General features: G+C 39.5%; 1 protein-coding gene across 1 annotated transcript; it reads right to left on the reverse strand.

The window, feature by feature from the left end:
* Nucleotides 1-321: 321 nt before the first annotated feature.
* Nucleotides 322-11224, reverse strand: LOC103778895 (eukaryotic translation initiation factor 3 subunit A; the record flags this gene model as incomplete). Its single annotated transcript, XM_008946511.1, has 10 exons — nt 11042-11224; nt 10755-10891; nt 8431-8594; nt 6897-7096; nt 5047-5255; nt 3908-4079; nt 2886-2990; nt 2017-2115; nt 1413-1529; nt 322-507 (listed from the first exon to the last, which is right to left on the reverse strand). Coding segments are annotated over exons 1-10 (1527 nt in total), but the record flags the coding sequence as incomplete, so codon positions are not given.
* Nucleotides 11225-14417: the final 3193 nt, after the last annotated feature.

Below are 14417 nucleotides of genomic sequence, written 5' to 3' on the forward strand. Positions count from 1 at the left end.
GGCTTGTCAGCCTAAACCAGAAAGTTTAGCTCTATTTTAACAGGTGAGCATGTAACAGATGCAGAAGGAAACTTTACCACTAATAAATAAATTAATGTATTGTTATGTATTATATATATGTATTATATGTATATATTTACACCCCAAGGATCAATTATTTTTTCTGAAGGGAAGGAACAGCAGTAACAATATTGATTAGCATTACACTGAGAGCAGATTACTGGCAGGGCCAGTTGATCAGACAAGTAAAAAAAGCAACAAAAGGCCAAAAAAATAACAAAATAATTTGCCAATATTCTCAGGAGACTTGGAATGACTTACCAGTAAGTGAGGAGGCTTAATGACGGCCAGAGCCTTAGCCAGAGCTGAGGACATGGCAGTCAATTGATTTCTGATTTGCTCAGAGGGCATGCTTTGTAGCTGAGGGCCTAGTGGAGCATCCTCTCTAGTACTGTAATTCAAATCTGAGCCAAAACTCAGTGTCCGGGTAGTATGATCAAGGCGAACCTTGGCAAAAAAAGAGTGAGAAGAAAACAGATCGTATTTACACCATTTCTCAGTTGCTCTGCCTATGACCAAAACAAGTCAACAGAAGGCTTCAAGCCGAAATTAGTTTAAACTTTCTATGAGATGAGCAGTGCAAGACAAATCATTCTTGCCTCTTCCTCCACACCAGCAATACACAAAACAAGAATCCTGAATTTAAAGCACACAACTTCAATGTACCTAAAATAAGCTACAGTTATGTGTTAACCTAAATGAGTTAACTCAGCTTTATCTAAAAACTGAAATGGATACCTACTAGGCAATCTCAGCTAAAAGCCTAAATGGCTAACTACTATGTGACCTCAACTAAACTCCCTGTATCTCATCACCAGCTTAAACATCTCATTACAGGCTGCCATTCTTTCAATACAGGCAATCTCACCAAGAACTTCATATTCGCCATCAGCAGATGAAACATCTCAAGACTTGGTGCATACTTCAGACATTGGTGTTTTACTTCAGTCATTTGGTTAGACAAAACCCAACATCAGTGACTGCTTAGCTCTTCAGTCTTGCACAACTAACCCAGCACAGTCGGAAATTTGCATCCCTGTTTGTAAGACTTGCTTCAGGGTAAGCTGGACTAAATGACAGAGCATGCAGGGCAAGTTTCAGCAAATTTTACTTCAACTTTTACTTCTACTAGACTTCTAATAATGGTTCTTGACCTAAATAAAAAATACACACCCTTATGCAAATAACTGTCAGTTCTTAATACACTGTCACAAGAATCTTTTATTCTAGTTCATCTCCATCAAAATCAACAGTCTTCCTTGGGTTTCATGTCGACCAGTTTGCTTTCATCCAGTGAATCCATACACACAAATCCATCCATCATCTCACAGCAGTCTTTTTACAGAACTCACCTGTAAGTCGCAGTGTCTGGCTGCATCAACAATGCAGCGTTCCAGCTGGAAAGCATCAACAAAAGGAACCAGGGTAGACAGACGAGAAAATTCAATGCTTTGATAAATCTGAGCCACCTGTGTATGAAGAGAAACATCAGGTACTCTTCCTCTTTAAAAAGAGATCATGAATAAAAGATGTTGTATGGGCTGTAACGCTAACTTACCAAATATTGTCAGCAAATGAATGTATTCATATTAATACCACTGTAAATACTCTTTCAGGATTTTATTTCTGTACTGTATTTAAACTTAATCTCAGACTAAGCACCATCCCTGAACAGTTTCTTTGTATGAAGGAGACTGGCAGCAGTAACTACATACAGCTATGCTGCTAATTAGCCTTCAGCTAGTTCTTTAGCACATCAGAAATAACACTGCTCATCACTTCCAAGGAAAGCAGGTCAATGAAATGTGCATTGTACAGAACATCTAAACAAAACACCAAACATTTCACCCAAACCTTACTCCAAAAACTCTTCTAAGAACCAGTGAAACTTAATATTCTTCCAAAGCATTTTCTAACTTCCGTGTGCTTGTGAAGATACATTTCCTTTACTCATACCTGCTGCAGAAGGCGAAGAATGGTGTTGTTTTGCAGGTGAGGAACATACAGCTGCAGTTCAGGTTCTTTTTCAGCTTGGTCTTTCACCCAGTTCAGAACCTATCAAAATTCTGAAAAGTTACTTTGTCTGCATCAACCCTTAAAAAAATTCAACATTAAAGTACAAAGTATGGCTCTTAAATACTTCTGGTGTACTGCTCATGAAGCAGCACTTCTGTCCAAATACTGCACTGTTTTACTGGAGTGTATCTTTTGATCAGAGCACTTTTATAAAGGGTAAATGACTTTTTTTTTGTATGAAGGCGACTGACAGTACTGGCAACATTTACCACACTGTTAATTTACCTTCAGGTTCTTTTTAGCACCTCAAATAACTTTGTTCCCACTATCAAAGAAAAAGAACATGATGTGCTTCACTGATTGCAGAACTTATATTAATCAACAGCTCTCATGTTATTTTATCTCCCAATACTCTACATTTTAATAGCAAAAACAGTCATGGGTGTATTTTTTTCCAGGTCCCACACAACCCACTTGCATGCATACATACACCTGCATGCAGTCTTCTCATTCCTACATTTTAAAATAAAATTTAACTGAGTACCATCTCCACCCACACAACCTTCTGATGCATTCCTAAAATTGTACACCTCAGGCCCCTCTGAACAGCACCCCAGAGACTGCATTCATTTTTATTCTGTTCCAATAACCTGGTGTGCTATGTGTATCAGATGTTACACACACGTCACTGTAATGGAATTCAACCAAATAAAGGAAACTAGTGAAAATTCTAGCAACAGAAAAGGCTAATTTGTAAATAGAATATTAGTCAAGACCCATTGCTACAGCCACAGCACTACCAAACTTACCTTGCTGACCCGGCTACATAACTTGAGTGGGTGAAAGTCGACTTCAAGCCAATTGTAAAGTTCTTTCACTTCTGGAACAACATATTGCACCACGTTGAACCTTACCTACAGTCAACAAAAAAACCCAAAGATCTCAAAATAAATACAATATTAACAAACAGTTATGCTTTAAGAATTTTATATTCAAGAAGTTAAATAGGCACGAATACCTTCGAATACAGAAGGCTACTTATTTATTAGAGCATTCTTAAATGCAGTGACAGTAACTCTATGCTGTACCACTTAACTGTTTGTATTTAAAAATGGAAAAGTAGACAAAAAACATACAAATAAGAAAAATATTTAGATTAAGAGCTCCATCCTCAACTTACTAGTAATTTCTAAGACACAAGTCCTACTGCTCAGATGTAGGCCTACATCCAAGCTAAAACCACACATCTCAGTTCATCAGTAAACTTCTGAAGCTTTACAAATTGTGAGTTTAAGGCAAACTAGAGAGATACCAGAAGAAGAATTTACTCAGGCTTTAAAATGAAACTTGAATGTAAATTTTAGGCACACATGCAAACAACTGCAAGAAATTCAAACATCCTCTGAAAGAATCCAACTATGATTGAATGCCTGATTTATTTAAAAATTCCTGGGACAGTCTGAAGCCTCCCTTCAAATTAAAGACAAGGAAGTTTTTATAATCACTCAGGTCCCTACGGTCCACTATTTGGTATCTGATCAGTACTTATCCAAAATACATTTAAAACAGAAAAATAAACATTTCTTTCAGTTAATCACACACCTTAGAGTAGAGGAAAAAAGAAAAACAAAGTTCTAGCTCCCATTTCCAAACATTTTCACGTGTTGTGAATCTGAAATTTTAACACTAAACCCTAAGTCATGCAATTAACCACAAAGCTGGTTTAACTTTCAAACGGCTGTTCCACAACGCAGCACAGTGCGCTAGAAGGAAAACTGTCCAGAAGAGGAGTCAGTGTTCAAGAGCTGCTCCTCTGAACACCACTACTCACCATATCATTAATGAGGCTGCCACGTGTAGGTGGGGCCTGGAGGCCCAGGAGGGTTGCCAGACGCCGCTGCTTCTCCACGATGATGCCGTCCATGTCCAGGAGGCGAGCAATGTCCGTTCTCTCAGGAGTTATAGGGATTGACAGAGTGGCCAGAAGGACTCGGGTAGACATCCTGTTGACAAGGTGTAACCACAACAGATGAACTGCAAGGGAATGCTAGCTAATTCCTTTTTATACCCATGTCAATTCAGGAGTAGGAATGAGTGGCATTCATGATCAAAAGCTGTGTGAAAATACCGTCAGTAACCGAAGAGGCCGGAGTACAGGACGCAGCACCCTTCAGTGAGCAGGGAAAAGGATCTGACAACATCCTTCCGTTACTTACATGTGTGCACGTGGATACACACACAGAAAGAAATGCTCACAAATTTCAGATGCCTCTGTAAATATCAAAATCCTATGAAATAGGGAAACCAGCACCTTTTCAAACTCATTTCAGCAACAAATCCATACCAATCGTTTTTGAACATTTACTGTGTAAGGCAGATTTACCTTTTGATGTCATAACACAAACAATAAATATTTGTTTTTACCTCAGCACCCAGATGAACAGGGGTGTAAAAGTCTCCACAGAGTGTTTATTCCCACCAAATTCTGAATTGATAAACTGTACATGAACTTAAGATGTTCATGCAGCCAATGACTCTGCATGCCTCAAAGCCTTGCCACTATCATAACAATTACCAAAAATATTAAAGGCCATTAGGCTGTATACTTTTATATACAAAGGAAAAGTTTATAATAGTTACAATGAAATCCTGTGAAGGAAATCCTACCACTCAGGAGAGAAAAAGGAAGCAAAGCACAGATACTGACTTGCTTAGCTTCTCAGTCAGTAACAGAAAAGGAAGCTCCACCAAGGTGAGCTGGTGTTTACATTATTTGCACTGTAGCTTTGCAGAATACTCTTCTTGCTCTAGGTTTCTTTTAAGGCAGTTAGTAACTTTAGTTAGGCACTTTAAGCAGAGCAGCAGATAGCCATACATATCATCTGCCACTTTTGGTGTACAATTTAGGTTATTTTTCAACCTCTAGGTTTAAAAATAGAATGTAAGATCATATGAAATATCCTTCCCCACCTCTGCATCTCCTCTTGTGTGAGATTCTTTCTCATTTCCCTCGATAAGTGGTAAAGTCGGTGAAGTGTGGACGCATGAAAAAGAGCATTTCCTGACTTCCAGAAGACAGTTGAAACTTTGTGATAATAATTTGCCATCAGTTGTGGTTTGGGTGGTTTCTTAGACAGTGCAAATAGCCCGTGGATATCCTCCACTGCTTTGAAAGCTTCCTAAAAAAAAAAAAAAATTAAAATACACAAGTTAAGAAAATAAAACTTTATCAATGCCCCCAAAAACGGAAAAATAAACATTCATTAATGTTGTAAAACTATATTTATTATCACTGAGAGCTGTCATCTTCAGTTTCACCAGCTACATGAAATAATTCTTCCCTAATAAAGACATTATTCAGATATACTGCACATCCATTAACTAACTGCTTATAAGTTGGTAGTTAATGACTAATTAAATTTTTTTGCAAACTGGTTTCTTTCAGATCTTCAAGCTACAAAGGGGAAAAATAAAACAAACCAGAATAACAGAAGTTCTACTATTTTACTATTATACCCAATCTACTATTTACTGGTTTTAGTATTTTTCACAAAAATAATTTTAGTCATCAAAAATTAGTAGTTTCCCTAAAAATAAATATCATATTGGAAATGCCTCTTACATACCTAACACAACACAGAACATTCTCCAAATTCACAAGAGCCAAAAATTACAACCATGACTTTTCAAAGAATTTGACATTAGAAAGGTTGGAAAAGCAAAGCACCTCTTTGAAATATTTGCTTTGATACTGCTCTCACTGGCTAGACACTAACATAATGCAACCATCAGTGCTGGGGCCCCAGCCTAATAGCAGGCTTCAACCACCTCCCAGTGATCTATCTTCTGAGAATGCAAGATGGCAGAGGTGAGGGTGTCATCACAGAATGGTTTGGGTTGGAAGGAACCTTTAATGGTCATCTAGTCCAACTCCTCTGCACTGAGCAGGGACATCTACAGCTAGAGCAGGTCACTCGGAGCCCCATTCAACCTCACCTGGAATGTTTCCAGGGATGGAGCTTCTACCACCAATCTGTGCCAGTGTTGCACCACCCACATTGTAAACAATTTCTTCCTTCTATCTAGTCTAAATCTCCCCTCTTTTAGTTTAAAACCATCAGCCCTTGACTCGTCACAACAAGCCCTGTTAAAAAGATTGTCTCCATCATCAACTTCTGCCTTGCACAATTCAAGGCGACTTCAGCTACTTTACCATTCACTACTGCCAAAGGCAGCTTGGTCTGAGACACTCTCCAGGAACAGGAGACTAAGCATATGCTTGTAGTACCACATTCCACATCCTGAAACTTCAGCTACTCTCCAGCCACTACCCTGCCTTTACCTCGGAGCACACACCAGGACACACCGATGACGGAGAATAAGCGGGAGACAGACACCATCCTATGATGATCGGAAAGCCTCGTTTATTGGAAATTAAGAAGCATCCTTTATACTGTTCTTAATTATCTCATACATATTTTAATTAGCTAATACATATTGCAAAAGCGAAGCTCAGCATTGGTTAGAGATTACATGTCAACTCCTTCCCATGCTATTTTTTGTGTTCAGCCTTGCAGTCAGCAGTTTCCTTATCTTAGCATTCCAATTCCTTTTACTCATCCCATTATCCCATAACAGCTGCACCCCAGGTTATCTTGACCTGAAGTTTGTTTTACTAAACTTCAACCAGCTGCACTTTATCATGTCCCTTTGCTGCCAGCCAGTCTGTGGCTAAGCTCTCCACACACCGAGATCTGCGTGGAGCAGATTCTGGGAGGGCGGTGGGCCCAGAGTGCCCCCCGGGGAGCCCCGCCACGTACCTGCCACAGCTCCATGCTGATGGCACTGTCGAGCTGCACGAGCCTGGTCTCCAGGTGCATGGACTGGCTGTCAGGGTTGTTGAGGTTGATGGCTGTGCTTTGGTTGTGGTGACGCTGGATCTGCCCCAAGTGCATCCGCAGGTTGTCGCAGAGCTTACGGAACTCGGCCTTCCGCGTGTACTGCAGGCAGAACTTAAAAGCTGCAAAAAATGAACCACGCCAGTTAGGAATGCTCTAAATGGGACTCAACCATATCAGCCAGTACGTTTAAAGAACCTTCATTCACATTCCAAAGACATATCAAACAAGATGCAATCTGTCACACATAATAAGTGACAATGCAGAGCACTTCCATCTTGACCTCAAAAGATGGAGACGCTTCTAGATAATTAAGCTTAAGCAGCAAAGGGAATACTCTGAGTCTCTAAAAATTATCTAATTTAAGCAGTGATTGCAGAATTTATTTTGAACAAAGTGCAAATAAAATTCTGTTAATGGCATAAATTCAGGTTTTGGCTTTGTAAAACGTGGGAGAAAATCCTCAAGTCATCTGAATATCATAAAGTTAAATGAAGCTTTCAAATGATGGGAAATGACACCAAAAAAAAAAATTTTCTTTGATCCCATAGTTCCTCTCAAAAAAAATCTGGTTTTGCTTTGCCAGTGTCACTGCAAACTGTAAAGTATCTCTACCAGAAACAGGCAAAGAAGGAAGTCTTGACACTGTAGCACAGACTTAAACACACTAAAACATCTACAACTCAACTGACAGGCACCTTTCCTAAGGTACTTGCATAATTTGAACCCAGAGTTCAAAATCTGAAATACTCCAAAAATACAGAGCCTTAAGTTATACTTATCAAAGAAAACATTTTTCCACTCATCTCTTACCCTTAAGAAAAGATCAACATGGAAGTCTTCATTCTCATAAAGTCAATTTTTGCAGAATAATGTCAAAAAAATCATTTTTTTTTTTTCCTGTTACCCTCTGCATAACACTTTGCTAAGTTACATCATCAAAAAAATCATTTTTTTTTCTGTTACCTTCTGCATAACACTTTGCTAAGTTACATCTGGGTCAAGATTGACAGTGCATCATAATTTTACAGTACCCTTTTGTGTACACTAGTTTTTCAAGTTAGATTACATGGAACACATTAATGGAAGACACATTTGGCCTCCTGGACAACAAAGTGAAAACACTACCGATTTTGACCAATAAGTTAGAAAAAAAAAAAAGGCACAGGACCAGTGATTCTCATATTCTCAGTATGCCCAGGAAACAAGTAACTTTCTTTTCCTTGCAAGTTCTGTTACAATAAAAGGTCAGTGTCCAGAGATCTCAGTGATTTCAAGGAACCACTGTAATTTTGAAAACAGTATGTGTGTACATATGTATGCTTAAGAGATTAACGTATCTCCAACTCAGAAGCAACAGCCAAATAGAAATAACCTTTAATTGTCTAGATTTACAGTATGTCATGTAGAAGTCCTAGATATAATGACACATGAAGTTTCCATCTTTTCAACCTACCTTGCTGTGCAATGTCATGGTAGAGCCGTTCCACTCGAGAGTTATTTCTGAGAAGGTCCAAACACTGTCTGTATGACTCCCACAGAAATTTAACCCAGGGTGTCAAGAGCAGTCGGTCAGTACGGTCCTGAGTGTCTTCTCCACTTACAGCACTCAAAAGAACACTACAATTGGGGCAGGGGCATAAGGGAAAAAAAAAAAAAGTATTTTATTCTCCACAATAGTCACCAATTTTCCTTATCAAGATAGAAGATGAAATTGGGTGTATCTGAACAACTAATTGTTGCTGAACAGCCTATTGCTTATTTCCAGACCAGTCCCTCATACATCTCCCTGTTGCTTTAAAGGATGTAGCTAACTTTTCTTGCTGTTGCCTTTCAAAATTTGACCCCTGCATACATGACTCAGATATACAAGCTCCAGAGATAAGAGACACAAGGACCTTTTGCATCCTTCACAAGAGTAAGCCAAAGGAAACAATTTCCAGGATTTTCACCCTTCCCTGTCCTACCAGGGAAAGACGCCCAGTGCCACTGTTAGATCATTGTCTATGCAAATACTTCCCTGCTTGCTGAAACTTCCTTCTTAGACACCAGCAATGCTGCCAGAGAGCTTACTTCTTGTTGACATATGACACAAACATCATGTGCCTTATGATCTGCAAACATCAAAAACTAGAATACCTTAGTTAAAATCCTTTAAAAATTCTGACATGAAAAAGATCTTTAAAGATGTCAGAAGTAAGATGTGATAATCTGGCACTTAGTGGCCATCACTGCAGTTCCTCTTTCACAGAAATACAAGACAGGAAAGGATTCCCAAGGTGCTGAGACAAATTCTGTGCCATGACCCACACAATCCCCTTCTGCTGAACAGCCCACTCAGCATGATAAACTTAGAAAGAATCAGCTTCCCTAAGCCCTCACCTTTAAAATCTGTTTTGAACTAGGCTTCCAATATAAACTCTCAACTATTCTCTCTTCTCCGCTGCTTCCAGCTCTGATTTACTTCCCTGAGCACCAGTGCTACATACAGTATTAAAGATGACATTTCACCAGTTTCTTCTCCAACAGATCAAACACTGAATCCAGCAAAAAGTATGAGAAGTTTAGAAAACAGGACCTAAAAAAACACACTAAAGAAACTGTGGTTCTTCAGATAAAGAAGTGTGACTGAGAAGACACATTTTCTAGTCTTCTGTTACAGAAAAGAGAACAAGGAAAAGAGCTGTCAGTCAATCTTCAAACCTATCAGTGGGATTCCTCTGTCACAGGGACTACTTCAGGCACTAGAAATAACAGGAATAGCACTGTCATCCTGGAACAGATTCTCAAGACAGGTCTGTAACCTCTTCAGTTTTTGCAGCCAATGAGTTCCCAACTTCTACCAGAGGCCCTTGCTGTTATTTTGAAGTCCCTATACTACTTCCTTCTTTCAAAACTGCTACAAGAGACCTGAATGTTGTTACGATGGAGACAACACCACAACTGTCAGACCACTACTTAGTCCTACAAATGGATGATGAGAAACACACTGACTGCTCAGGTGGTTATCTGCAGAGCACTACTACCCAAAATATCTGCTGCTATTTTTAAAACTGATAGAAATTATGCTGTCACCCAACACGAAGACAAAGCTGACTTTTCACCTCAGAGTAATTTCCATGCTCTGAAAACCTACCTTTTATTCAAGAACCAATATTCTTACCAAATCAGTAGCAAGGTATTGCTTTACTCTTAAGACCACACCTAGGATGGCTAATCTCAACCCACCTCCTCAGAATTTTATAATTTTTTTATAATTCTCCACTTATGGCTGAGAAGATCATTTTGCTACTTTCTTCTATTATCTCATCAGTTAACCAAGTAAACATTAAGTAACATTTCCTTTTGTTTGTACGTGCTCAATGTGGTCAGCCAGACTGGAGGTTCTCTCACACAGGAATTAAATTGATTTAATATAAATAATATAATTTATATATCAACCGATAACGAGCAGCTTTCAATAATAAACTCCCCAATACCACTACAGATGCAGATCTGAGCAGACCCTAGAAAGCAGTGACTCAATCCCAGAACTGCTCCTACTGTATCTACATTTGCTAATCTTTACTACACACTTCCTTTATTTTTCTTTACTTGGATTTAGGGTTCTGTTCCATGCAAAAATTCTTCTTTTCCCTCCCTTTGAACCTCTAGAGCACTACTAGTACTCCATTTCAAATCCACCATCTTTGTATCTTAGCTCTCTGAACTGCCACCATCCTTCACGAAAATAAGGATACTTTGCTGGGAATTGCTACATTTTAAAGACAGGCCGCCCACCTTTCTGGTGTTTGAATATTATCTAAGTCTTCAATGTCCAGTACCATCTGCTGGGATTCTTCCTTAGCTGCTTCTGTTTTTTCTTCAGCTAATTTTAAATAGGCTCGAACAACATCCTCCAAAGATTTGATGTTCACCTACATCAAAGGCAGAAAATGGGAAGATGTTTCCACCCACAACAGGCAACAAATATTTAAACCATAAATGCTACAAACTCAGCAACATCTAAAAGGCAGACTAATCCTAACTCAAACCAAACCAACAAGAAGATAATGCAAAAGCCATACCTGCTGGCAGATATTCTTGTACTGGTACAGCCCTTCTTTTGCCAGGTGACTCTTGCGGAGATCCACGCAGAGCTCCAGGTACTTCAGCATGATCGGCTCGTGGATCTTCTGCCATGTTCGGTGTTTCTTACTTTTCATAACATCATAGAGAACATCAAGGGCAGGCTGCTTTTTGCCGACCTCGAGGAATTCTGAAAGTAAAAGCCAGTTAGCAAAAGACCTGCAAAGCAGAAGATGCATGTTTTTATGCCCAATGCTGTAAACTTTTACAATTTAGTCAACTCTAATCAAAGTTTCTTGATGATCTGATCTAGCTGGCCACATCAAAAATGCTGGCAGATGCAACAGCAGTGGCAAGGACATAAGTATTCAAGGACAGAACTGGCAAACTTAACACATACCTCTCCCCTAACGTGAAAATTTCATGATAGCAGAGATGTCTCTCCACCCATAAAGGCACAACTTGGAACTTCATACATACTAATAAAAACACATGCCGAGTTTTGAACTTCAAACAACTTTTCTGAAACTCCACGCAGTCTAGAGACTCACAGAGCAGCAAAATTAAAGCTGCTACAGTTCAACTGAAGGGCCAGGCGTTCTTCAAACCTGCCTTGCTGCCAAAACCAGCACCCCATTTATTCATTCCCCAAGCAGCTGCTGCTACAGACAGGAGCTGTCGGCATCACAGCAACTCCCATCTATGATACATCCCGTGTTCTGCTCAGCACAAGGCACAGCAAAGCAGCCACGAGCAAGCACTGAAGCAGCCCAGCCAGCCACCAGCACAGACTCCCTACTCTAACAGCAGAAAAACAAGCCAGGAAAATACCAAGAATGAGAAACAAACATGTTTAAAAGATAAAGAGAAGCTGAGTACAGCTAAAAGAAAGCATGTACTCATAAAGGCCAGCACTCCCCATGGAGCACTCTGGAAATCACTACATTCCTGAAAAGAAATGATGGCAGAAAGCATTAAATTTGGGTCCTGCTCAAGGTGCTCAGATATCAGACAGAACTTTTACATTTTGGAATCTTAGCATCGAAGTTAAACATGGCTAAAAGTTGTATTTTGAAAGCAGCAGTGCAGTAAAAGAAAACATGTACTCATAAAGGCTGAGGGTTGGAGCCAGCACTCCCCATGGAGCACTCTGGAAATCACTACATTCCTGAAAAGAAATGATGGCAGAAAGCATTAAATTTGGGTCCTGCTCAAGGTGCTCAGATATCAGACAGAACTTTTACATTTTGGAATCTTAGCATCGAAGTTAAACATGGCTAAAAGTTGTATTTTGAAAGCAGCAGTGCAGCTTTGCAGTTTTAATTTAAGGATCCCAATAGCATGTGTTCAGGGGCTAGTTTATGTAAATTATGAACTTGCATAAAATGAGCAAATTCCTTTCTAGAAAAAACAGATTCTTACATCTAAAGATAATTAAAGTTAGTGTGACAGTATTCAGCAGTACTTTTTTACTCACCAAGGGGTTTTTATTAAAGCTATCCTCCACCCCATAATTTACATTGTTATTCTCTCTCAGTGCTGCTTTGAGACAATTACTGCTCAGCTTTATCGTTTTTTGTTTATGAAAATAAACTCAAAAGGTCAAGTTTAATCTTTCAGTAATGCCAGGAGACTCCAGCCAGAACTCAGTGGTCGATAACCAACTGGACAAAGCACAAAATTAACTCATACTGCTTTGAAACTTTTAATTTATTCCAGTCAAGCAAGTTCTTACAAGTCAGTCAAATAATTAAGGCTAATTTAACAGGCACTGTGGTAAAAGCACAAAGTGAACCTGGACTCCAACACAGCACACATCACCATGCCTTGAAGTAGAAGCTCTTAGTTATGGAAACAAAGATTTGTTACAGGCAAAATGTAAAGCCTCGGCCCCTGAGTAGCTGTCAGAATTTCTTTTTTTTTTTTCCCCTTTATTTTCTCTGTCACATCACTTAAAACGATGAAAGGTATCCAAGCCAGCAACTGAAGCTCAGAATGGACAAGAACTACCTGATACACACAATTCATCTACTGCTAACCCAAAATCCCAAATCAAGCAGTTTTCCATCTGATAAAATCTTTGTTATTACAGAAGGTGACGAAGATGTCGTGTGTTACCCAGTATTGCTTACAGAGGGCAAATTCAGTAACTGCAACAAGAAAACACTCCCAAAATTTGCATTACGTCCTTGAGTACCAAGCAATGCAGGGTATTAACCATAGCTACGGGCTGGCTTTGACCTAGATCTATCATTTATAAAGAAAACCAGCCTTTCCTACATATTGGTGGATATTCACAATAATTCAAGCTCTTCCTAGTCACAAACACCTTCTTCTTATGTATGTCAGGGTCACTGAGAACATGAAGCATAAAGTGCTCCTCAATGCTCCCTTAAGCCTTACATGTAAAAGGGAAACACTGAAACCCTGGAAACTGCACTGGCTGCTCCAACTTGAGACGTGTTTAACACCGAACTGCTCCCTGCAGCATACAATCTGCCCCAGGCACTTCTCACCCTTTGCTGTACTTGGCCACGGTGAGACTGAGCCCCTGTGGTTTGCAAGGCTTGACGTCCCTTGTCGTGTTTTCTACCCTGTCTACTCAGCCTCAGAATTGCTCAGAGTTTGGCTGGTGAACACTCCCTTCAGTTCCAATCCTTCAGTTCAACTCTACTCCTTCAGCTCATCAGAACTTGCACGTGCAGCAGCACAAGAGATGTGAATTTAAACCTGTTCTTCAATACCAGGGAAGTAACGATAAAACGCCAGAATCGAACAGTTTAAGGTCAGTATTCCCACAATGTAACTTGCTCACTAAGTCCAACTTATTCTACCCAAGAATCCTGAAGTTTAATATGTACTATGGCACGTAAAACTTTCCCAGTAAAAGGACTGATAAAATTCTACTTCATCTGTGGAAGTTGCTTGAAGCCCATTTTATTGTTCACCTTTATGGGAATGATTTTCACAATGAATTTTAGATTAGAAATCTTGATAACACGCAGTACTGTATTTAACATTTTCTTCTTAAAACACCGAGTACTTGAATTACGCATAGTCCCCCGACAACACGGCCTCTTCAGCTGGCATTTCAAGGCTCGTACATCATCTGCAATTCCTGGATGTCCCTAAGTGTCATTCTGCAATCAGCCCTGTGACAATGAAGGGTCTAAATGGTCTCCCTAAGTGCTTAAAATAGTGTATTATAAAAAAAGAAATGTCCAAGCCATATATTTAGACCTATTTAGACCGAAAGGAGACAGCAGATAAATATAACCAGTCCAGCTTTATATGTGGCAGTCGGCAAGCGACAGCCAAAGCACAAGTCTCCCTGCTTTCCACCCAAGGAGGCAACTCACAAATATATCTGGGCAA

This window comes from Merops nubicus, unplaced genomic scaffold (genome assembly GCF_000691845.1).
Source record: "Merops nubicus isolate BGI_N331 unplaced genomic scaffold, ASM69184v1 scaffold18498, whole genome shotgun sequence".
In the NCBI taxonomy this organism is placed as follows: Eukaryota; Metazoa; Chordata; class Aves; order Coraciiformes; family Meropidae; genus Merops; species Merops nubicus.